Source organism: Ixodes scapularis, unplaced genomic scaffold, assembly GCF_016920785.2.
Source record: "Ixodes scapularis isolate PalLabHiFi unplaced genomic scaffold, ASM1692078v2 PGA_scaffold8__174_contigs__length_109621045, whole genome shotgun sequence".
NCBI classification, from domain to species: Eukaryota; Metazoa; Arthropoda; class Arachnida; order Ixodida; family Ixodidae; genus Ixodes; species Ixodes scapularis.
This window is the reverse complement of record NW_024609883.1, coordinates 51,556,377-51,579,457: the sequence shown is the minus strand read 5'-3', so window position 1 is coordinate 51,579,457 and position 23,081 is coordinate 51,556,377. Positions and strand designations below refer to the sequence as shown.

The window sequence follows — 23,081 nt, the reverse complement described above, 5'->3', positions numbered from 1 at the left end:
ATTCTCGCAACCTTCACTACACAAGAACAGTTATTTTTTACACTGATGCTTTTACCACTACAAATTGAACATAGGCAAACTTGTCCTGTACGGTCGCACCCCCTCCAATTTGTTCCCAAATGCTGTCCATCTAAATTTTTGCTTCCAGTCCTTTCTTCTGCAGCAACCAGGGGCTCTTGGCCACGCACAAGGGCCACATTCTACATCTTGCTCGAGTAGGAGTCATTCCTGCGGGTCATATAGCACAACAAAATGCGGATAGGCCGACATCAGAAGGAAGTAGTGTTTTGAACACCCAAGGTACATATTTGAGTATATCAGAGTTACTCCTTGCATCGTATCCTGCGATAACACGACACGGACACTGTCTGAGTAGAGTTTTGAATGCCCAGGTATACAATCTTTACTCTGGAGCAAGATTGAGAGTAAATTTCTGAATGCGGCCAAAGAGAGGGTTGTTTCGAGTTTTATTCAGCTGGTGGCGTCCCCACTTCAGCCCCTCTTGGACTGGAAGTAGTCGGTGAGCACGTCGTGGGCCTGGGTCTCCTTGCCGTAGTCCTTGACCACGACGCAGCTGCAGCCGACCACCTTGCGGGCCTTGCCCTCTTTGTCAATCTTGCACAGGCCTGCCCACTCGCCCAGCTTCTTGTTGCTGTCCACCTGCAACAAGATGGCCAAAAACCTCTTTCACGCAACACTGCATTCCGACCGAAGCAAACTAGGATCTCGTGTGGAAGCTCGGGCATGGCATAGCTACCCCTAAGAGGGGGGAAGGTAACACAAGTGGAGGGGTAAAGTTTGCCACAACATTGCATTAAAAGCAGCACACAAGCAGTGAGGAAGAGAACATGCAGCAAAGACTCTCAACTGATGTACTGTGAAATAAAGACGAGGCATCACGAAATAAAAAACACACTCACCATAATAAAAGGTTTTCCTCTTTTTTATGGTGAGCGTGTTTCATGTTGTAAACCCGTGTCCGGCAGCAGACACTGGTTAACCGCTTGGAGTGAAGAACTAGTCCCCAATTGAACGAGTGGTCTGATAATGTGAAATGAATCTTCCAGCCCTTGCATAGGAGCACAAGAAAACAAAATGTCTGGCATACTCGGTCTTCTTAGACAGCCTGCTTGGCCTGCAAATCTGCCTGCCAGTGACGTCGCGACACTAAAAAGTGTGGGGAAATTTGAATGTTGGTTTGACCTCGTCCTCTGCTTACTCAATAAAAATTCTCAATTGAGATAAACTAAAAAGAATTCCGGGAAGAGTAAAGCCTATAAAAAAATGCAGCAAGTTTAATAGCAAACAAAATAAAATTGGCAGAGTGCCCCTTAAGTGTTTTTTACAGCCCTCACAATAAAGTTTAAAAATATGAACCTGACATCACACAACAAGGGTCACAAACCTAGGCCCCAAAGGCAATACCCCACTGATAACTGGGCATTCAAAAACCAGTGTTGTTTTCTTCTATTTCCAGCCTGTCATACACCCCATAACCAGTTTTTGATCAGTATTCAACAACTTCCGTCGCAACAAAAGTGGCGACAAGTAACAGGCTCGGAACTGTCGTCCTACAACATTGAAGGAATAGACATCAAAACATTGTCCAAAAACGTTGGAAATAACCATGACACAGTTTTCTTGATTTCGATAAATACTGCTACACGTAAAGACCCATGCGCATAACGCAATATATAAGGCATGCACTCTCTTTTGCCTCCATGAGCTAACTGCTACAGAAGACACAGGTGAATACAGAGCAGAGTTAACCTCCCCAACTTGTGGCCAGAGCAGGCTGTAGGGCACTCTTTCCGTGGCTTTGCCGCCAAGGTCGTCGTGCACAGGGGCATAAAAAAAGACTTCTAGCGTGGCATTGCACTGGCCACAAGTAGTGTTAGTCTGGCGATTTTCACCACTCGCACAAAGTGATCATGAAAGCAAATATTTGCCTAGATTGATTTTGTGCCACAGGAACATGACAACAAAGGACAATGCCCACAAAAGAAAATAAAAAGAAAGAAAAATAGACCACTCTTCAAAAATTCCTAAATAAAAATTTGTTCCAGGGTTTTCACTCTCGTGTGGTAGTATTGTTATGTCCAGCTATGCAATATAAAATTTGTGAAATTCGAACCCGATATTACTTCGTGGTAATTGCTACTGCACAGTTTTTTCGCGCACCAAGTCAACGCCGAAAAGTGCTGAAGCAGACGACGCACAGCACACACATTCCAGTGTTCTCTTCATAAGTGAACCGCTCCAGTTCTTTAATATTATGGGAGAGCCGGCTGCAGGGGTTTTCAGCATCTTATGACGATATGAGCAACAGAAAGCTTGTGTGGATAAAGCATGTTTACGTGCAAACATTCGTCTGCTAGGCTATCGCTGCCTGTGCACAGCCTCTGCTCCTTACCTCTTGGTAAAACCACCTGCTGCAGGTTTTAATATACAACAGTAAAGAACCATTGCAACAGCTCGCCAACTGCTACAAGGGCACGAATTATGAAGAACGCGATGCCACGTGCGGTATGTGACAATGCGCATTACTACGAATGCAAGGCACGAGTGACGTCGATCTCAACGCCACGCTTTTGATATTCCGAGTCTTCCCAACGAAGCAAGAAAGTGATGAGGCGAGTTCCCACATTGTAGTTACCACACGTTCCACACGTGCCATATGGAGCCCCAACCGCAAAGGGAAGCTGCGGCAGGCGTTAAAGGGGGCCAAGATCTCGAAGAGCTCATAACAGCAAATTGCTGCACAGCAATGACAGGAGGTGCGTTCGTACCTTGATCAGGTTGATCTGATGTTCAGCGCAAAGGGCCTCGACGAGCTTCACGTAGCTGGTTTCGTCGCAGTTGTTGGCCAGGACGCACAGATGAGCTTGCCGCCTAAAATAAGTAAATGATTTGTCACGTTGACAGCCTTGTTCTTCAACTGCGCGGCTGAGAAAGTGATCGCGGCTAGGTCAAGATCGCATACTTGTCCAGAGCCTTGGCTGCTTCGTGAAGACCGCGAGCGAGACCGTCGTGCATGAGGGCCATCTTCAGCACTTCTTGGAGGGCTGTGTTGACGTCCATGGGTTCACCACTCGCTGCTACCGCCTCCCTAATATGGTTAAAACAAATGTATGATCGCGGTTAATAACACACCATCTTTACAACGTCCATAGCGTTGCATGGGGCCGCACGACGGGATCAAGTTTCATCCGCAAATTTGAAGTCATCACTAGTCGTCCGTCATAAATACGAGCGTAGGAAGGCGGAGGAAGAATTGGTATATCGTAAATCATACTCACATATCGTGGATTGAATATGTCCTCGGCGATAGAGAGGTTCTACGAAATAGGAAAAATGAGCGTCTTCACTCGCGGTGATCGCACATGAAAAGGAATGTTGATTCATACGGCGCGGAGGAGCAGAGCTGCCACGAGTTTCGTAAATAAAACCGAAACTTATAAAAACGACTTATATATAAAACGTTTAATGTTTTATACAATAAATTATTACTTTACTAACATTCACTTATATATTTATTTTGTGCTTTTGTGTTCAATTACGCTTGTTCACATTTTAATTGTGACAAGCTACGCAGCTACGGCCTGCTTGAAACGTCTGAGTTCGTAAATTTCTCCGGTTTTCCGTCGCAAGTCTGGTTAAGAGAGCCAAACTTTCCCTGCCACATGTTGGTCTAAAAGCGATAACCATTCCAGTGTGCATGAAATACACTTTACCGGACAACCCCTTACTTCATACGGTAAGCTCAACCCATCAAATTGTACGTCTGAATCTCGAAATAGGTCCCACACGAGTAACGTATGCCTTTTCCGCTGGACATGTTGGCATGTGGGCTGGGTAGCTGGTGAGACGAATAATGTACTATGCCATCACGGCAACCGACGCGTGTAAGAACCGTTTATGCCAGTACTTTTATTTCGTTCCCAGAGCGTATCACGAGCAGACGACGGAGTATGGGCAACTTGAGCAGCGGCTCTGCGGAGCCGTACCCTAACGAATCCACCGCCTCCCTTCTTGCAGTGAACTGTCCACAAGCCGGCTGCAAACATGCCGATCTCGTGTCGCTTCTACTCTCAAAAATACCCGGAGCCCGACGATGTGGTGATGGTGAACGTGCGACAGATCGCCGAGATGGGCGCCTACGTGCGCCTGCTCGAGTACAACGACATCGAGGGCATGATCCTGCTCTCGGAACTGTCCAGGCGTCGTATCCGATCCATCAACAAGCTCATCCGCGTCGGCAGGAACGAGTGCGTCGTCGTCATCAGGGTGGACAAGGACAAAGGTAGGACAACCTTTCTATTCGGGCCTCGACACTGAGTTGACCCTACTCTGCCGGCCGGCCTGCTTTTAGACGGCTTGCACTGACGTCTCATCGTCTGCCATTTTGGTGTCCTTGCTGATGAGCACCTAACTTCCGCAGCATATATTTTTCGCATCATATTTTTTTTTTCTTCTTGGCGAGAACGGTTGGAAATGACCATTAACATGGTGTGACGGTGACACATGCAAGCCATGTATTCTTGCACTGACATCGCATCATTTGCCATTGCGGTTGCCTTGCTGCTGAGCGTGTCTTGTGCGGTTTACAGTTTTCACTGCCGGGTTTGCCCCCAGCGAAAACAACTAGAATTGGCCACCAGCATGGAGTGACGACGTCATGTGCACGCCATCCACACTTGCACCGACGTCACATCACCTGCCGTTGTAATGGCCGTGCTGCTGAGCGTCATGTGTAGCATATGTTCTGCACCATCAGATTTCTTCTCCTCGACAAGAGCAATTGGAGGTGACCACTGGCATGATGCAATGACGTCGGACGCAAGCCGTGTGTGGGTGCTGCTCGCAGCACCCGACATATTAGTGTCACTGTTGTTTATTATTTGAGTAAAGCTATGGGAAACTCGCTGTTAGCATCCACTCGTGTTGAAGACACATGCATGACAGATCAAGTGGAGCCACGAGTACATCCTATTGTGAACGTCATTATGTGGCCTGAACTGACGTCATTGCATCAGCCACACGGATGATTTCATTGCTCGTAATGAAACCGTAGGCACCACTAATTAATCACTCTCGGGAGGTAAAGAGGAGGAATGACCACCAACACTGCTAAGCAATTCAAGGGCAAGCCTTGTGAGTAACATTTTCACCAACATAAATGTTATCTAGGTGTCATTGCCACCTATACGGTGCATGCTATGAACTGTACCGATTCTAGAGGGTGAATACGGTTTTAATATTGGTCATAGCCAGATGCAGTTAATCACAGATTCGTAGATATATCATGATCTCTCTCTTTGCAAAGGAACTGCTGCATTATAAACAAAGCCTCGCTTCAATTCATGTAACACCCGAGCCATCTGCCAATTTGTGACGCTCCAACCAAACTCGTAAATGCCGTCCGCTGAAAGTCACGCTTGTGTTTTTGTGAACAAAATCCGCCAACTGACCAGTTGGGGGAATCAGTGCCAGCTGGTCGCAATCAGCAATATTGAATTTGCCATTTGAAGTAGATCCGGACTACAGGGTGCACTTAGTACTACTGAGCACGTTTATTTATTCCCTTCACCTGTAGAAAGGAAATCTGTGGTGCTTCTTTCCCCCTTTTAAAAGTCAGCACTACTAACACTTGGAGTAAAAGTGTCAAGTTGTTGGTCTGTGTCAGTGTTACTAGTCAACTCATATGCAGAACACCCTTGGAAAGGCAACTCCCCCCTCCCCTTTTTGTCCCCCTCAAGGTCGACAGCTGTTGTTTGTAAAGCATCATCTAGAGGCTTTGGCTCAAAACACATGTCCTGTATTTTCCGGACAATAGTTCACTGGCTGTTTAAGGATTTATTTTTTCTAGATAGTTTATTATGGTGGGACGTAACAGATTTTGTGAATGAGAGGTTATGTTAACCCTTTGAGCGCTGGTTTTTTTGCTTCGTGCCAATATTTATTTATAAAATACACTATTTTATGGACAAAAAGTCACTTGATGTCTGCATGCCTCCAAGGTAGAGCATATTTTTTTTTTTTTAATTTTATTTTTTGAAACGGTGCGCTCTACAGTGGCACCTCGATTAACCACGCACCTCGAGGTCACTCTTTTGAGTGATCTTACTCGGCCTTTGTTCATTCGAAGCTGCAACTCCCTTGTTTTCAAGGCCTTCGAATTCTGAGTTCGTTAATAATTCCGAGGTCTCTGTGTTTGCGATGAAGCACAAGGTTGAACGACAGATTCGCCATCCTGTAACATTGAAGGAGTATAGCGAAACGGAAGTCACCTGAACGGACAAAAAAAATTGCCATCAAAAAGTGACACCACAAGGTAAAACATTGCTTTCATCACTTGCTCATACATGCTATTGCACATTAAAAAAAATATGACTGCCCAGTTGGGAGGGGCAGGGAGCATACCGAAACTGAAACCACGCGAGAATGCGCCCCAGTATACTCGGATGTGGCACCGGAAGGGTTAATGACGATATCCAAATAATACAAGCTTCTTTGTACGTCCATAAAGGAGGCATTTTTCGAGGTGTGCGGCATATCAAACTTTTTGCACAGACCAGGTGGGGGGATATGCACTGAGTGCAAACTTTCTAAGGAAAAACTTTTTTTTTTTTGACGCGGTAAGCACACCAGTTGAAGATGCGCTCCAGACACCATAGTAATTGTAACAACCGTCTCCAAAAGACTTTGCCCCTTCGAATGACAGGAGGTCGGTGATGGGGCGCTGTGCGTGGAAGCAGCGTCTACGAGAAGTTGCGCAACTGGGTCGTTCTAGTAACGTTGACTTGTGCCGAATGGAGCCGTGTGTCATGCTAGCTCATACTGGCGGCGTTCCCCCTCTGTTCCCCAGGATACATCGACCTGTCCAAGCGGCGGGTGTCTCCGGAGGACATCACGAAATGCGAGGAGAAGTTTGCTAGGGGAAAAGCCGTAAGTGCACCTACAGCAGCCGCTCTCTCGTAACCATGGTTATAAGGAAGGAAAAGCGGAAGATGAAGGCACTGTGGCTCTAATATGTGCCCAGATTTGGTGTGGGCACGTAATGGTAATCCGACAGCAATGTCGTGTCCACACGGGCTTGTACAGAAGGTTTTCTTAATTAGAAAGGCACTTTCACCTCGTCGGTCAATCATTAGTTTGTAAAGCATCGGAGTAAAAGTTAGACTTTAGTGGAAACGGCTACTTCTGGGACTGTTGTTTTAAATTGTTTAATTGTTTCTTGGAAGTTTGCAAGACCAATGCAGTCGAGCTGCACAAATCTAAACAATATCCAACATTGCAATGAAATTTTTTTCTAATCAGCGGAACTAAAACTAACCGCTAGTAGCAAGCTAAGAATAAAAGGGCATCTCCATACCACGATCAGCTGCAGCGCAAACATAAACCACTCCCAGCCATTTCCCGTCTGTCACTTCTAAACAACTTTGCGTGCTACACCCGTAAACCTCCGCCAGGGTCCTTAGACAAACTACTATACTGGACTGGATATGTCAGCGGTTTCCACCTTTGCATATGTCGTCGCCACAAGCAGCATCAATCTACAAAAAAGTTTAAAAAATAAATTAAACCTTAAATAGAAGTTTAGAAAAATTTTGATAATTATTTTTAAATCAGATGTATCAGCTTTCACATAGCATTTTAATTATGCCGAAGTAACACATCCCCTAGGCAGGGCGACCGAAAGTTTCTCGGGAGGCAAGAGATGGCTCGTGTTTGTGAACGTGAAAGTGCCTATAAAGTGCTTCATCTTCGCCAATGTGACGTCGCCATGACGCGCACGTTACGTCAGACTGTAAATATGCCTTAAGGACGTGCCGCCACGTTCCCTAATGGCACTGTCGTCGTCGTCTGCGCAGGTCAACAGCATCCTGCGGCATGTGGCCGAGACGCTGAAGTACGAGACAGACGCCCAGTTGGAGGAGCTGTACAAGAAGACGGCGTGGTACTTCGACGAAAAGTTCAAAAAGACCACGGCGGCGTACGACGTGTTCAAGCTGGCCGTCACGTATGTACCCGCCACCGCCCGGGCTCCCTGCGGTCGCGTGCGCAACCTTTCTCTCAAAGGGCATCTGGTTCCAGTGACCTGTCCGTGCTGGACGAGTGCGACCTGGACCCCAACACACGGGAGGTGCTGCTGACCAACATCAAGCACCGGCTCACGCCGCAGGCTGTCAAGATCAGGGCCGGTGAGTGAACGAGGGAGTCCGTTGGCATTGATTACGACTTCATAAACGCCGGTTCCCCCATCCACAGCTCCAGAGCAGCACGGAGATAGCACTCGGCACTTAGTGCTACGTTGTGTGTCTAGGCAGGAGAAGGTGGGGTCTCGCGGCAACGAAGTGCTGGTGCAGCGCTGATATACGTAGCTGAAAGTCAGCCTTGCGTCTCTAGTATTGGGTTAGCACTGTGCTGCACATGTGAACAGGCCTTGAAGACTAGTACACTCAGGCATTGCCTGAGTGTACCAGTCTTCAAGGCTGGTTTAGTGCTGATTTAGCCTTGTTTTCTCTCCTTTCACCATTGAAATTTCTTGTTTTCTATTTGCAATACCGCGTGGTGGCCGCCTCAGTGAGACAAGTTTTTGCAAGATCCCATGGTAGCGATAAAAGCGCCCTTGGTTTCGAGTCTGGTTCCTTCTGCTGTCACAGCAAGATAACTTGTTGCCGAGAAAGTCAAGATTTATTTTATTGGGGCGAGCTCGGTGCTTGAACAATTTTCTTAGCACACACCGTCAGGCACATTGATTTCAAACAAGGAAGTCACTGGAATAGGTCACTGTGAAACCTTGTAATGACTCTGAAGCCAGTCACCTTTGCTATATTGGCACTGTATTAGAAAGTGCTGCATAAATGCTAAAGTTTGTGCTGTTTCCAGCACTGAACTAGTGCTGGATCAGTGTTGTACTGCATAGTGACCAAACCTTAGAGGCAGTGTTGGGAAGTACTTTAAGTACATTGTACTTCAAATATTACTTCAATTAGGTTTAGAATATTTTTACTTTACTTGAAGTACATTCTCTGAGTACGTATTTAGACTTTACCTAAAGTATTTTTTTTCTGGTGCTTTCCGAGAAAACTACAAATCTCAACTTCAAAGTAGGTACATTCCGCAAATTTGATCTTGTTAAATTTCACAAAATGGTGCTTTGTCAACTTGCACCAGAAACGCAAGGAGACGGCGCATTGAAGTAATGGTAGCTGTAAGACCGATACAAATAGATGCCTTTTAAGTTTATTGTGTTAAAAGAGTTTATTAGCGAGAGTAAAACAAACTACTCTGTGGCCACCTGACTTTATCAAATATTCGCCGCCATTTCCGAAAGTAACGTTTTCCGAAAATAATGTGCGGATTTGCCAGAATGTGCATGTGGACAGTCAGTCGAAGATGAAGCTCATCTACTAGATCGCTCGAGATGTTATGCATTATTTCAGGGGTAATAGACCTTTCCGGGTATATCTGGTGCCCCCCCAGCGTCTGCTTTATGCATTGTGACGTTGGGATGTATAACACGTGAAATTATCCAAGAGGAAAAGACGAAGTTGATGTTTGTTAAACATTTTGTGATTTCGGAACCCAGAGAGTGCAGAAGGAAAGAAAAAGAGAGTATATGATGACCTTCTTTTTGTTTCGCTTTATTTTTGTGTGTTTTCTGAGCTCCTAACGATGAGAAAGAATGAATCGTGTCACTGCCAGGATGTATGAAGAGTTTGAGCTGGCACGAAGTACAATCACTGGGAGTGGAATTGTCGGGCTGCTCATACGAGCAGCCCCACAATTCCGCTCGTTGCAATGTCGCCTGGAATTTTCCGGAAAGGTCTTGGGATCATTTTCGGTCATTTTTGGAGATTTCGGCGAATATTGGACAATGTCAAGTGACTTCGGAGTTGACAAAGTATTGTTTCGTGATACAAATTTAACAAGACCAAATTTGGGAATGTTCTTTGAAGTGAGGAGTTGTACTTTCCTAGGGAAGTTCCAGAAAAAAATACTTCAAGTAAAGTACAAGTACGTACTCGGAGAATGTACTTCAATTAAAGTACAAATATACTAAACCTCCTTGAAGTACTTTAAGCACAATGTACTTAAGCACTTCCAACACTGTAATAAATACATAGATTTTCTCGGAAATGCAACCTAATGCATGACGATGTGGGATAAATATTTACAACTCAAAATCCGGTTGTTTTCTGTAGGAAAATAGCCGTTAAGAATCGGCCACTTCTGAGATGTCCTCGCTCTTTATATACCTGTATTGCGCACCAACGGCACGGAACTAGGAATATTTGAGAGGAAATGAGCATGTACTCCAAAGAGCATCTTCATTAATACCGATTGTGTAATCCATGAAATGTCACTTTTATTACTGCCGAAACACTAAAGACACGGATTTAAAGAGACTGGACGCAAAGGCGCAAGGAGTAATGTAACTCCAGATTCTCCAACCATCATGTTCCTCCGAGTCACTGATTAGACGTCATTTGTTGTTCTTAGCTAATACATGACTTGAAGGTGAAAAATGAATTGATCACGTCTCAATTCAGTATTCAACCACAGAAAATGTATTTAAAATATCTGGGTGTCGACGGTCTTGGAGGGCCGCTCGCGGCGTCCATACCTCGTTTGAATGCAACTTAGCAATAGTCCCTTTTCAAGACCGATCAAGCAACACTGGCGGGTTACTATGTACTTCTACAAATCATTAAAAAAAAAAGGGGGATGACGAAATGTTAGGCTAGGTGGCGCAAGCTGCCGCCCGTTACGAAGGGCATAGCCATTACCATCCATTCATCCGTCCATCCTTGGGCACAAAGCGTGTGATTCGATCCGAGTCCTTGCCAAACGCCGACGCAGCCCCCGGTTCTATTACATCCTTCGGAGTGCGCACCCAAACAACAGCGAACTTGGAAAGATGACGTAGCAGCTGCTAGACGGTAATCACTTTTGAACAGGGACTACTGTTAGCGAATGTTACAGCCCCGTGAGCCAATTAGGGCAGTGGAGTGAAGCGTGTGTACCAGCTCTTTACAGAAGTGTGCTCCAACAGTTCATCATCACGTACCTCGATTCAACCTTTCTGCTGACTCAGTAGGGGCGTAGCCTTTGCCGCTTGTGAAGTCAGGCTGAAACAGAACACGAAAAATTGTTCCGTTTTTAGGGGCCCGCACCGCAACAACTGCCGCAACGGACGTGGGTAGAGAAACCACTCGCTGAACTTTCATCTAAGGCTCACTCCATGTTCATTCACTTAAGGGGAGGCACTCCCTTGGTGGGTCTACTTTTTAAGTATTTGTGCCAGGTCAATGAAATTTTTAGGGTATGTTAAACGTCAAAACTTGGAAGGCCACACCAACTTTCAACCCAAAAGGTTTATTTTTTGACAAGTTACAGCCTTATTCGTTGAAAAAGATGTACATGTAGCCGTGCCAAAGGAAAAAAACTATAGTTTCAAAATATGAATAAAAAGGCACAATTTTTTCGCTGGGATATAATGCTGAATGACTAAACTAATCGGTAGTAGGCTTGAAATAATTTTTAAGGCCATATTTCATGTAAAAATTAACTTTCAATAATGGTATGAATTTTTAATTTTTTTCTTGTTTCACAAACGTCAACATTTTTGTGTGAAGAAATAACAATTTGCAAAAAGTAAGCGCATAGCCGAGTTCTCCAGTAAATTTCATGCCAAAAATGCCATACATTAGACTTGGGGGCGTTTAACTCATCGAACGATAGTTTTAGAGCTGTGAAAAAATGGTAAAAACATGAAGCTGAGAAAAACGGGTTTGAAAGTTCGAACAATGTTTTAGTTTAGATGGGGCTTGCCATTTCATCTAAATTGCTCCAGGGGCATATGTCACTCCTTCCTCTGCACAGTCCCTCTGTGCCTTGGCCACAGCTTCCATCTTCCTTTTTTTGTGGGACATCTTGGAGGACTCGAGGGCTTTCACTTGGGCCTTCGCAACCTTCATCTTGGTGGCCCTCTCTCCGTATGATGCTTGGTAGCTCCCTGACTGTATGCCGATCTCCAATAGAGCTTCCTGATTCGCTAGGACGAGCCACGTGACGTGGCTCGTCCTAGCGAATCAGAGCTCTTGTTTTGCCTGCTTGACCAATAAGAGCGTGCACAGCTATATTTTCTACGGGGTTTTACGGTCTGTGAGCGCGATATCGCGAACAATGCTGCGAACAGAACGAAAGAGGGCAAGACGCTCATTCCAACGAGGGGGGCCTGTCCATGCTAGTCCTAAGAAACGCTGAGGGAGCGTGCTTTGAAAATGGCACATTTTCGTAATCGGCTGCGTCGCCGGCGCGTACGTGCGGCCGCCAGCACGTCGAAAATAATTTATTTCGGAGTAAATACTTTACTTACAGGAATAAAATTTTTGGACAGCATTCTTTATGAGTTGTAAAAGCTGGTCAGCCTATTTTCCAAAAATGTGACTTTTTTGAAAAAATCGCGATTCCTAGGCCCTTAACAAGGGGTATCGCTTAGTCAGCTTCGAAAAGTCAGAGACTTCGAAGCTGGTAGGACATGGCGAGAGTGGGAGGAGATTGGTGAATAACGCATTTTCATTGCACACTTTTGTTGACACATCTTCAAAAGGCTCGAACATGACCTTTTGGTGTAGAGTAGAGTGTTGAGCTAGTTGGTTTTGGAACTTGGAATACATTTTAGCGCTCAAAACACAAGGACACAAAGTCCTTGCGTTTGGTGTAGTTTGGGGTTCTATCAGTTGTGATACATATTGGAGGAAGCTCTTAGCTTGAGACTTGCCTTCTTATAATCGTAAGAGGTAATAAAAATTAAACATGGCAAACCTTATGGACATGTGTCTGTACTTCCTCAGTTCATAAGTGTAGTTCTACAGTTCTAAGTAATCTAGGTGATCAACTAGGTTGCTTTTTTTTTAAAGAAATCTTACAAGGGTTTCTGAAAAGACGTTCAACTTTTAGTATATGCCTGCGTTTCTCAAAGCTTTGGAACTCATTGTAAGTGGACGTGTCCACATTGCAACGAGACGGCGATTCTCAAGGTTGCCTTCCCTGTATGGTTGTGCTGTGTGTCATAGGACACAGTGTGTCTTTGCTTTTTGTGACTTTGTGTACTCTCCTTTCAGACATTGAGGTGTCCTGCTACGAATACGAGGGCATCGACGCCGTCAAGCATGCTCTGCGAGAAGGAATGGCCTTGTCTACGGAAGATATGCCCATCAAGGTACGTACATGTCGGCTTTGTTCCGTTGCGCCTCTGCCGTGCCGTTCAATACCGGTGAACACTCGTACTTCAGGGAGCACTCCCTCATCATAGAGATTTTTTGTCTTTTTATAAATCTTCTGCTACATAGTAGCATCTGTTTTGCACAGTTGTACCATGAAAAAATTGTAATGTTTTTGAAGTGACAGAGTAGTGAATGATTGGATCTTTGAAAATTTCTGAGTAGGAAACAGCTGGTCTTGTTCGAGATATTCACTTGTCGTAACTGTCAAATCTGGGGCCTGCTCTCAGCCCTCCGCTTTTTTTACTAGAGCGCATCTATTGCCTTCCTAACATCATTACATCACAAATTCGACTATTTGCTGGTGATACATGTTGTCTACCATAAAATAACTGAGCTGACTGAACTGTCATTTCTTGACACATGAAAAAAGAGAAATGTATAGGAGATTAAAATCAAATTCCTGCTGCCTTCAAAAGGCACTAAAGAGGTTCCTGAGATTTTGTCTATTTATGGTCGTGACTCAATCTAAGGGCTCAAAGCATTCTAAAAAACACAAGATTACATTGATGCTTGTCCAGCTTCCCCATTAAATGCAGGATCAAAGATGTGGCACACCCGTTTTTCTGTGATTTGGCACAGAAACCAGAGTTTTGTCAAATGTGTGACGGCCAATCACGAGTGATTACTTCCTGCACAACCAGGGGGCTAACCCACGGTGGACTGATTTTCGAATAAGTCCAATAAGTTGTGAAGGGCCTGAAAGGGGTAGTTTGAATCTTTGCAGAATACGATAGGGCTCTACCCAGAAGAGTGCTGAAATTACACCAGAGCTATATAGTATTGCATTTAAAGAAAGGTATAGTAGACCTTAGTAAGCAAACATTTTTGGGTACAGTTTTACAATAAAAGTTCCCAGTCTACACTGCAGTTGCATGTTTTTCCTCAAGCTCGCTAATTGGCTCAGTATGGTCATTAATTTGTTTGGGACGAACTAGAAGTGAATATGTGATTAGTACCGTGTGGACAGAGATAGCGATGAAGTGAGAGTGATAGAGGTCCCGTGTGTGCAGATCAACCTGATCGCACCCCCAGTCTACGTCATGACCACAACTACCATGGACCGGACAGAAGGCCTGGATGCACTCAATGCCGCTATCGTGAAGATTGAGGAGACCATCAAGAAGGCTGGTGGTGTCTTCACTGTGCAGAACCCGGTGAGTTTGCGTTTCTTTTATTTTAGCTTCCATCTAGGTTTTTATGCAACAAACCTTTTATTGCCTCGAAACGACCATCCACAAGGATGGTGAATGACTGCGTTGTATGCTGTCATATCCATAAACACTTCCCCTAAAGATGACACAGATGAGAGACGTTGGAGTGGTACTACAAATGTCAAACGTCTCTCCGTACCATTTGTCACCCCCGCCTTTGGACGCAAAAAGTTATCTTGTATTTTATTTGAATGCGTCTTAGTGCTTATACAGTAAAAGTTAGTTAGTGGGAATTGCATGGAGATGCTAAAAAGAAATTTGAAGTAAACAAACTTCAAACTAACGAAAAATGAAAAAAGAAGGCCACTTTTTCACAGGAAACGCTCGGAACGGCAAACCTTTATTGTCCAAAGTAATCAGTTATCTTCTGCTTCTTTTCTTGTAAAGTGATAGTCATCAGCTTATGTTTGAGGGAATTCACCAAAGACAAGGCATTCTCTTTGTCTTCATCAAGACTGAAGAAAAGACGCGCGACGTTCAATGCATCCATGACCTCCGGTGCGGATGGCTGAAGGGGATTTCCCTTCACTTCCTCATCGTCGTCCTCGTCGTCGTTCTCCATTTCTGCGGCGGGTTCGCTGACTACTCAAGCGACAATGTTTTCGTCTGTCATAGTGCCACAGATCACCGCACTACTGTTCGCATCAATGTATTCAGCAAAACTCGCATCCCGCAGCAGATCACATATGCCCTCAGAAACAACCTCGCACCCTCCAGTGTCGCCGCCAGTCACCTCCATGCCCAAGACACTAAAACCAGATTGACGGAAACAGTTCGCAATTGTTGCGGCAGTGACTTGATCCCATGCGCGGACCAGCATGCGCATGGCTCTGGGAAGCGTCACGTTATAAGCCTGGTTCTCTTTGACCACTCAAAGAATCATTCGTTCCATCATGTGACATCTGTGGTAGGAGTTGATGTTCTTGATCACACCCTGGTCTATGGGCTGGAGTGCCAAAGTCGTGTTTGGTGGAAGAAACACCTGTTTAATCACCTTCAGCTCCACATCAACCTTGTGCGCTGAGCAGTTGTCTACGATGAGCAGAACCTGTTAGTCGAGGCTTCATTGACTTTTTTATTACGAGCATGGGAAGCTTCTCCACTCCAGTCTTATTTGTCAAGACGCAAGACAGCGACACATTCTTTACTTTGCTTCCCGCCTGCGCAGTTGTCTCCCTTGTTTGTGATCGTTTTGTCTGGCAAGAGTTTGAAAAATAGAGCGGTCTCATCCGCGTTGAAGATGTCGTGCGGCATGTAGCTCTCCAGGTGGCCCTGCAGGGCTCCATTTTGCCACATCATGCATGTTTTCATGCTCATGTCTTTACCATCTCCAGACACGGTACGGAAGACGAGATCTTGCCTCCGACGGAAGCGATGGAACCATCCCTCAGACACGGCAAAGGTGTGATGCTTCAAGTGCAGTGTGAACTCGGCTGCCTTCGCCATGTTGATGGGGCCACCGAGAGGAAGATCTTGACTTCTCATGTTTTTAACCTATGTGGTGACCGCTTTATCCAAATACGGGTGTGTGACGGAGCAAAGTCTTGTTCTGTCGTGGGTGAAAACTTCAGCTTCATAGGTGTACGTGATTGTTTTCTTGCTGCGGATGTATGTTGACAACATACTTCTCAGGATCTCGTGCTTCTTGGCAATCCCGACCTTGCTCGGTTTTCCTGCGTCTACTTCACGCCAAATCTCCACTTTCTCTCCGAGCGTTTTGGTGTAATACTTTCCTCGGGCCAGTGCACCCGATGGCGACATCGTGGTCTCAAAGCGCGTAGCCCGCTCCTACGGCCAACACCGCCAGCCAAGTCAAAAGTACAAATGAAACGATCGGTGATAGCGCAATGGCTCAACCTCAGTGGGCCCAGCTTAACGAAGAAGGAAGCAGGACTAGTAAAGCGTAGGAAAAGAACAAAGGGAGGTGGGAAGCTTCAAAAAGTGTGAAAGAAACCACTCTACATGCCCCATTTGGTCTTTCTGACTTCCGGCGACATTGTTCCAAATATCCTTGTGCGTATTCCTATTGGCCCACAGTTGATACTGACAACACTTTCGCGTTTCCGGCAAGCGGCTCTCGCCGTATCACCTATCTCATGACCGGGAAAGCTCCATGCATGGCGGCGTGTGGTTTGAATTATCAGTGTCAGAAACAATTCGAGCGCGAATCAACAGGTTTTTTTTCTCTATGTAGCGTGACCGAACCATGGCAATTGGTTCAAATTATCAAAAAATTTTAATTAATGAGTTGTGAATTAACGAGCTTTCACTGTATCACAAGTATGCCAGATTTACCTTTACCCTACATTTAGGATAAAGGTATGTACAGAATCTGTTGCCCCGTGACATTCTGTGGGGTTCGTGGTCGATTTTGGAGTCTGGAGTTTGGAGTTTTGTCGGAATATTAGGTTCTTGAGAAAATCAGCCTCGTGCCCTAGGTCCCTATTTCAAGCCCTTTTTGTTCACGTTCCGCCCGTCGAAAAGCACGGCAAAAGAGCCTAAGCACACCTGATTTCGCCACACCGACATGACCTTCAGCGCAATAGAGCCCGTCCCCTATGACCATGGCAACGAAGCGACTGCTGAATATACACACACGGGCGAAGCAGCCTCTGTAGCCAGCAATGGTCAATGGCATTTTTTTGCATGCCGCCTCAAAATCAATGTGGCAGTGCTAGCCAAAACCAGACGCACTGGTGCAGTCGACACTGAGAGCCAGATCCAGTCACCAGTCACCCTTGGCAGTGCCGACGATGCTTGGTGCAAGCTTCGGCCCAAGATTATACCCAATCCATTCTCACTAGGTGAAGCAGAGCAAAGTGATGGGTGACCGCGCATCGCACAGTCTGTTTGGAGGTTTAGCTTGGAGCCTCGGGCTGTGTTGCCACTTTCACGTTAGCAGACTGTAATGTTTGGAAAATGGTGCCGGCTTCTGCTGTTTTCAGACGCCGCATTTGCACGTGTGTCAATTCGGCAGATGCTTTGTTGCCATAGTGATGGCAACCATAGCAGCGAGGCAGTGGACAGACTGGTCAAGAGGCATGCGGGGCAAAAATCCCGAGACTACAGACAGCCCTGGCCTTCTCTGGACACTCACAATGTGGTCCCAGTCTTACTTTATTTCTGCTTGTACTTTTATGAATGCAGCCACTGCCTCACGGGTCTTTTTTGGGTCTGCCTCAGGCAATCACGACAACTTCGGTATTATTTGGTTCGGGAAGGATAGAGATCTGTGGTGACACTATTTTTCTTACTTTTTATGCAATGTAATTAGTTATTACTCTTCAAAGTAAATACCAGGCCCGCTTTGCAAGTTCTAAACATACTTAGATTTACAGACGAAATGTAAAAGGCAAACTCTAAAATAGCATCACTGCACAAAGCATTTCTTGGTGACTGCAGTTCTAGAATTCTTTTTTATACTTTTCAATTAATTTTGCACTATGGACTTGTAAGGAAGGACCTACCGTAAAATACCGGTCAAGCGCCCAACCAAACTTTAGAGATAATCGCAAAAAAGTGGGGGATGGGTGCTTGTCTGGTCATCAATTTTACATATAAATGTACTGTGCATATTTTCTCAGATCTTAAAAATTTGGGAATGGGCGCTTGGTGTGGAATGAGCGGATGCGCGGTAATCTATGGTAATAAAAATTTCAAACTTTCTTGTGAATCATATTCTAGTAGGGCCATTTGAAATCTAATTGCATATTTGAAACATGCACAAAAAATTGTATGTTACAGTGGAATGTGACGAGGATTGTGGAATAAATAAAAAGAAAGTCTCGAGGTCCCACTTCTCACCCTAATTGAAGAAGGAATAAACATGCAAGACAATGACTACACAACCACATCTTTCAACTAGCAACAAACATATAGGAATTCTGAAGGCGAACAACCGATGTGGGAAAATCAAGGAAAAGAGAAGGTAACTAAGAGAGGAAGGAGGGAAGATACAATATGATACAATGCAGTCGGGTCAACACTGGTTCTGACAAAGACAGAGGTTGAATTTCTCAAATCAGAGATGACTCTCTTGGCCTGACTACACATTTTATCCTATTGTATCTTCCCTTTTTCCTCTCATAGTTAGCCTCTGTTTCCTCGATTTTCTCGCATTTAATCGGCTGCTCACTTTTAGAATTCCTATGTTTGTTGTTAGTCGAAAGATACGGTTGTGTCGTCTTCGTCTTACATGTTTATTTTTTCTTTAATCTCGACCCGTACCAACACATTTTTCGTCCATTAATTCTCCCATTATTTTGCGAGGGAGTACGGTAACTTTGCATCACGTCTTTCCGTGCAGCCCAAGGTGGTGACGGAAACGGACGAACTGGAGCTTGCCAAGCAGCTGGACCGGCTGGAGCAGGCCAACGCAGAGATCGACGGAGACGACGACGACGAAGAGGCTGAGGCAGGCTCGGGCTCCGAGGCAGGCGAGGACGACAACGTGGTCATCGCGGAGGCGTGACCTCCGCCGCGGCCCCTTGTCGAGACCCCGACCCCTCCGTCGTAAATAAACCAAGCTGCCCTCAGTTAACTCTCGGCCTCATGGGCTGCTTTCTGCCGCCAGATTTACTCTCGGCGATAAACCGATGGATGGTGAAAAATATGATTCGGGTGTTTTTGTGCGGCAGCAAGATTCAATAGACAAAAATTAGCAATCTATGTGGAGCGCAAGTTTGTCTACTCTTTTTGCAGGGGTTGTGGTGACGTCAGGACACCTAGCTCTAATTGGCTCTGGTTGGAAGATAGTGGGTAGACCTTAAGGGAGCTAGCACTGAGGTCTGCCCACTATCCTTCAATCAGAGTTTGGCATTCTGATGTTACCACAACCCGTGCAAAAGAAGCAGACAAACTTGTGCTCCGCATAGTCACTCACAGAATGAGAATAGCAGCGGGTGTCTTTCAGACGCCCTGCCTCCAGCATGTGGTCCGTGTCTGCCGCCTTATTTTGGCCGTGGGCACGCGCTCGGATTGTACCAGAGGTTGAAGCATTGTCGAAGGTAGGAAGCTCATGCCGTAAGCGAGACAATTAATTACGTTGTGTGTGTGTGTTTATACAGCCGGAAGTTGGTCAGCCCCAACAGGCGCCCGGTGTCTCAGCTGTAGACATGTAATTTGGCCAGTGCGGTACAACCGCTAGCCTGGGGTCTTTAACGTGCACCACACAGTAGTGATACGCGACCGCAAGCCGGTACGATGCTCATCCAGATCAAAACGGGTCGGTGCAGGGATGAAACCCAGGATGGGCCTGGGTTCTGCAGCACGAGCTTTCGCTCCATGTGCTTTTATCTGTCTTGCGCTGGCCCATTCGGCCATCGATGCCCCCCCCCCCAGCGAGACAACTGAAGCTCCCGTGTACCACTGTCGCCCTGTCGACGACCGTACATGCGGACACCCTCCACAAACTCGCATACACGTGAACCAAAATTGTAGACTGTGGACACGAAAAACTTGCATTTCACAGTGCCGTCATTCGAATGCTGAAAATAACTTTTAATGTGTCTATTAACAAGTGCAAATTAGATGGCATTGAAAGAAAGGAGGAACCCCCAGGAACAGATTGCCAAGCTCTCAAGCACCACGCGACGGCAGTTAAAAACCATTCACACAAGTGAAGGGGAGAAAACGTTTTGACGAGTGTGGAAGCTGTACCGTGGAGTAAACAAAAAAAGGAAGCTGTCTTTAGCCCCTTAACAGGGGAGTGCGTATTTGGACGTGCCTTTTTTTAGAGTGCAGCTCTTAGGCGCCTGTTTCTGGCTTGAGCGGCGTTGGCGTCGCCATCAGCGTATCTGTAACGAGTCGCCGTCGGCGTAACCGCGCAATGCATTATGGGAAATGTCCCATAATGCACCGCGGTGACGTGCGCGTTGTATTATGGTACGTTTTTCATAATGCACCGCGTGAGAGGGAGGAGGGAGAGGAGGCGAGGAGCATGAGAGGAGTAGATGAAGAAGGAGAAGAGGGTACGGGATGAGGAGGAGCGGGAATACCGTACCCTCCCTTCCTCCTCCTCAAGAGCTGCGCTCTAATTTGGCATTACAGGGAGTTGTAAACGTTTTTAATTTTTGACCCTGAAATGGGAAGCATGTCTAAAAACGCGCAACACTACTTTTGAACGGAGAAAGCGTGCCGTGAGATGTGTGGCAATTTTGGCGAAGGTTATAGGTCCTGCAATCTATTGAACGTGCTGCCAGACACGTCTAGGTTCATTTGCATTCGCTGGCTGGTGATATAATTTGATTGCTTTATTAGGAAATAGCTCTCCTTGTTCTCATTCATGGTCTGGGATGTTCGGGAGCGGCGAAAGGCATCGACAAACGCACAAATCACAGCGTTATTTCAGCAATGTGACGAAAGTGAGTACATGCTCAGTGACAGCGAAACCTCGAGTGCATTCACGAGCCAAACCTGGAAATATTTTTTCTCCTGACCCACTTATGAGTATACCTGTATCCATGACCTGCGATGCAAAATCAAACGTTGAAACTAAAATGTCTCCCCATCTCTGTACTGCAACACAAGAAGCAATGCATTATTCCTTCACATCAAAAAGAAATGTATTAAAATTTTTAGTGCAAAAACAATTTTCAATACTTTTTCTGTGAGAAAAAAAAAAAATAAACTCGCCAAGCCGTGGTCGCACTACCAAGGATTACTTCCCACTTAAGGGGTTTAACATCCTTGCAGCCAGCCTCATTGCATATTGATGTTTATGCTATGTTGGGGGTTGCAAAACTTTGAAAGTAATTTACAAGGCCTTAGGAACACTGAACTTCAGTGTAAATGGGCACCTCATTGAAGCAGCATGAGCAGTAAACATCAAAGCATGGCACCAGCAGGCTAGTGCTGAGAAGGCTGAATCAACTGGCGACATCACTCACGTTATATAAAACTATGCAGTCTCGGCAAGATCCAATATCCGCAAAGCATTAGTGGGGACATTAAAAAGAAGTACTTGCTCAAAACTAGCATTGAAATGCTACTTAAAAAATATTTGTCCTTATCATTGCTGTGCAGTGAAAAAAATCGTAAAAACGTTCTTGCTCTCTAGCCGCTGAGGTTTATGGTTTCTGCTTTTTTAGCAGACTCTATGATTTTTCCAACAAACCTTAGTGCTTGCAGTCACAAAGCCAAACGGACATTTAAGTTCTTCGTTTTGCACATTATGGTATTTTTTGTCAAATCAGTGATGTGTCTTTTTATTTGTTTGTTAAATATTGCGCTTCCTTTTTTATTTGGAATTTTTAGTTAGGGAGACTGGACATCCATTGAATTGCAGTTTTCCGTCCTTGTTCACAGCTTTAAAATAATGACAAGACATCATTGTGCATAAGTTACGTCGGTTGCGCTTTAATGATGCGCTAGCAACAAAAGCGCCTCGCGTAGCAACGAAGCGCAGGTTTTCGAGGAGGTAACGCCTCGAAACTGGGGGCTCAGAAAGTCTTGAAGACAGTCTCGAGCAGCCAGGGCATGAGGGACCGGACGTCTGTGAACACTGCCAGGGTGGACAGAGTCTGGCTGTCGCCCAGCCAAGAGAGGAGGCCCACAAGCGCCCAGCCCTGCGTCGTGTCCACCATGAGCGGCGCCCCAGGGTCCCCCGTGTCTCGAAGTCCGCCGCTGCTCAGGGCACAGAGGTCCTCGCCCTCGGGTGCTTCTGCAGAAACGACGAGCGACTACAAATTGTAGAGGTGTGTGAATAACTCACACTTCGGATAATTCAGAGATGGTGTTTAATATTCGAGCGACATCTTCAGAATTGCCCGATTTCTTGCGTCGAGCTTGCACTGGCGCACGCGTGTCAAGCCCGATCGTAGTCTCACCTTCATCCTGAGCCATGTGAGCCAGGAGGGAGCAGTTGACCAGCTGGACGGATTCCCTCGTGGGGTAGAGTATGGTGTGCCCAGCTATCGAAGAGTGCATCTCGTTCCTGGTTATCCAGAGCACCGTTCCAGCCACGCGTAGGTCCGGCCAAGGAAGGCAGATGGTGCTTAGTGGAAGCTTTGAGGAAGTGGAGCATTTGTGCTGCCGATTCTCGTTATGCTATATAGTACACCGGTTTGTTGCAACTTAAGATTATGTAGTAGAAGCTGTGCCTCTGGCGGTAGCGCTCTACTTTAGATAACATTTTGGCACTCGTGCAGCGGGCACAGTGGAAGGAAACGAGCATGTTTGGAGGTGGATCCTCTGTAGATCTTATGTTATATCCAACTGCAGTAATAATAATAATTCGCTTAGGGTATGTTTTGATAGCTGAGGTTGGGTAATGCGGAGCGCAGGTTTGTCTGCTTCTTGCACAGGGGTTGCAATGATGTCAGAACGCAGAGCTCCTATTGGCTGATTGAAAAAAATAGTTGGTAGACCTCGAAGCATCTAGCATTGAGGTCTACCCACTATCCTTCCAATCAAAGCCAATCACAGCTCGGCGTTGTTCTGACGGGACCGCAACTCCGGCTCAAGAAGCAGACGACTTGCGCTCTGCACAGATCAGATACAGATTTCAATTAACGGGCTAGTCTATGGTTAGGAAGCATGCCTGGAGTTCCAGTGGGCTATAATAAATCAAGTT

The 23,081-nt window shown here is 45.8% G+C and overlaps 3 protein-coding genes across 3 annotated transcripts; 1 reads left to right on the top strand and 2 right to left on the bottom strand.

The window, feature by feature from the left end:
* Window positions 1–450: 450 nt before the first annotated feature.
* Window positions 451–3,420, bottom strand: LOC120841469 (40S ribosomal protein S12). The gene is made up of 4 exons (XM_040212366.2): window positions 3,300–3,420; window positions 2,984–3,109; window positions 2,790–2,892; window positions 451–660 (listed from the first exon to the last, which is right to left on the bottom strand). Coding segments are annotated over exons 1-4 (399 nt in total). The 5' UTR covers window positions 3,302–3,420; the 3' UTR covers window positions 451–492.
* A 188-nt stretch (window positions 3,421–3,608) lies between these two features.
* Window positions 3,609–19,049, top strand: LOC120841466 (eukaryotic translation initiation factor 2 subunit 1). Its single transcript, XM_040212362.2, has 8 exons — window positions 3,609–3,757; window positions 4,039–4,303; window positions 6,869–6,948; window positions 7,875–8,023; window positions 8,098–8,204; window positions 13,137–13,234; window positions 14,309–14,452; window positions 18,816–19,049. The coding sequence occupies exons 2-8, from the start codon at window positions 4,066–4,068 to the stop codon at window positions 18,978–18,980; spliced, it is 981 nt and encodes a 326-aa protein (XP_040068296.1). The 5' UTR covers window positions 3,609–3,757; window positions 4,039–4,065; the 3' UTR covers window positions 18,981–19,049.
* Window positions 19,050–21,848: 2,799 nt separating this feature from the next.
* On the bottom strand, window positions 21,849–22,638 carry LOC121046085 (chymotrypsinogen B-like). The gene is made up of 2 exons (XM_040499806.2): window positions 22,336–22,638; window positions 21,849–22,169 (listed from the first exon to the last, which is right to left on the bottom strand). The coding sequence occupies exons 1-2, from the start codon at window positions 22,433–22,435 to the stop codon at window positions 21,949–21,951; spliced, it is 321 nt and encodes a 106-aa protein (XP_040355740.2). The 5' UTR covers window positions 22,436–22,638; the 3' UTR covers window positions 21,849–21,948.
* Between the last annotated feature and the right edge of the window lie 443 nt (window positions 22,639–23,081).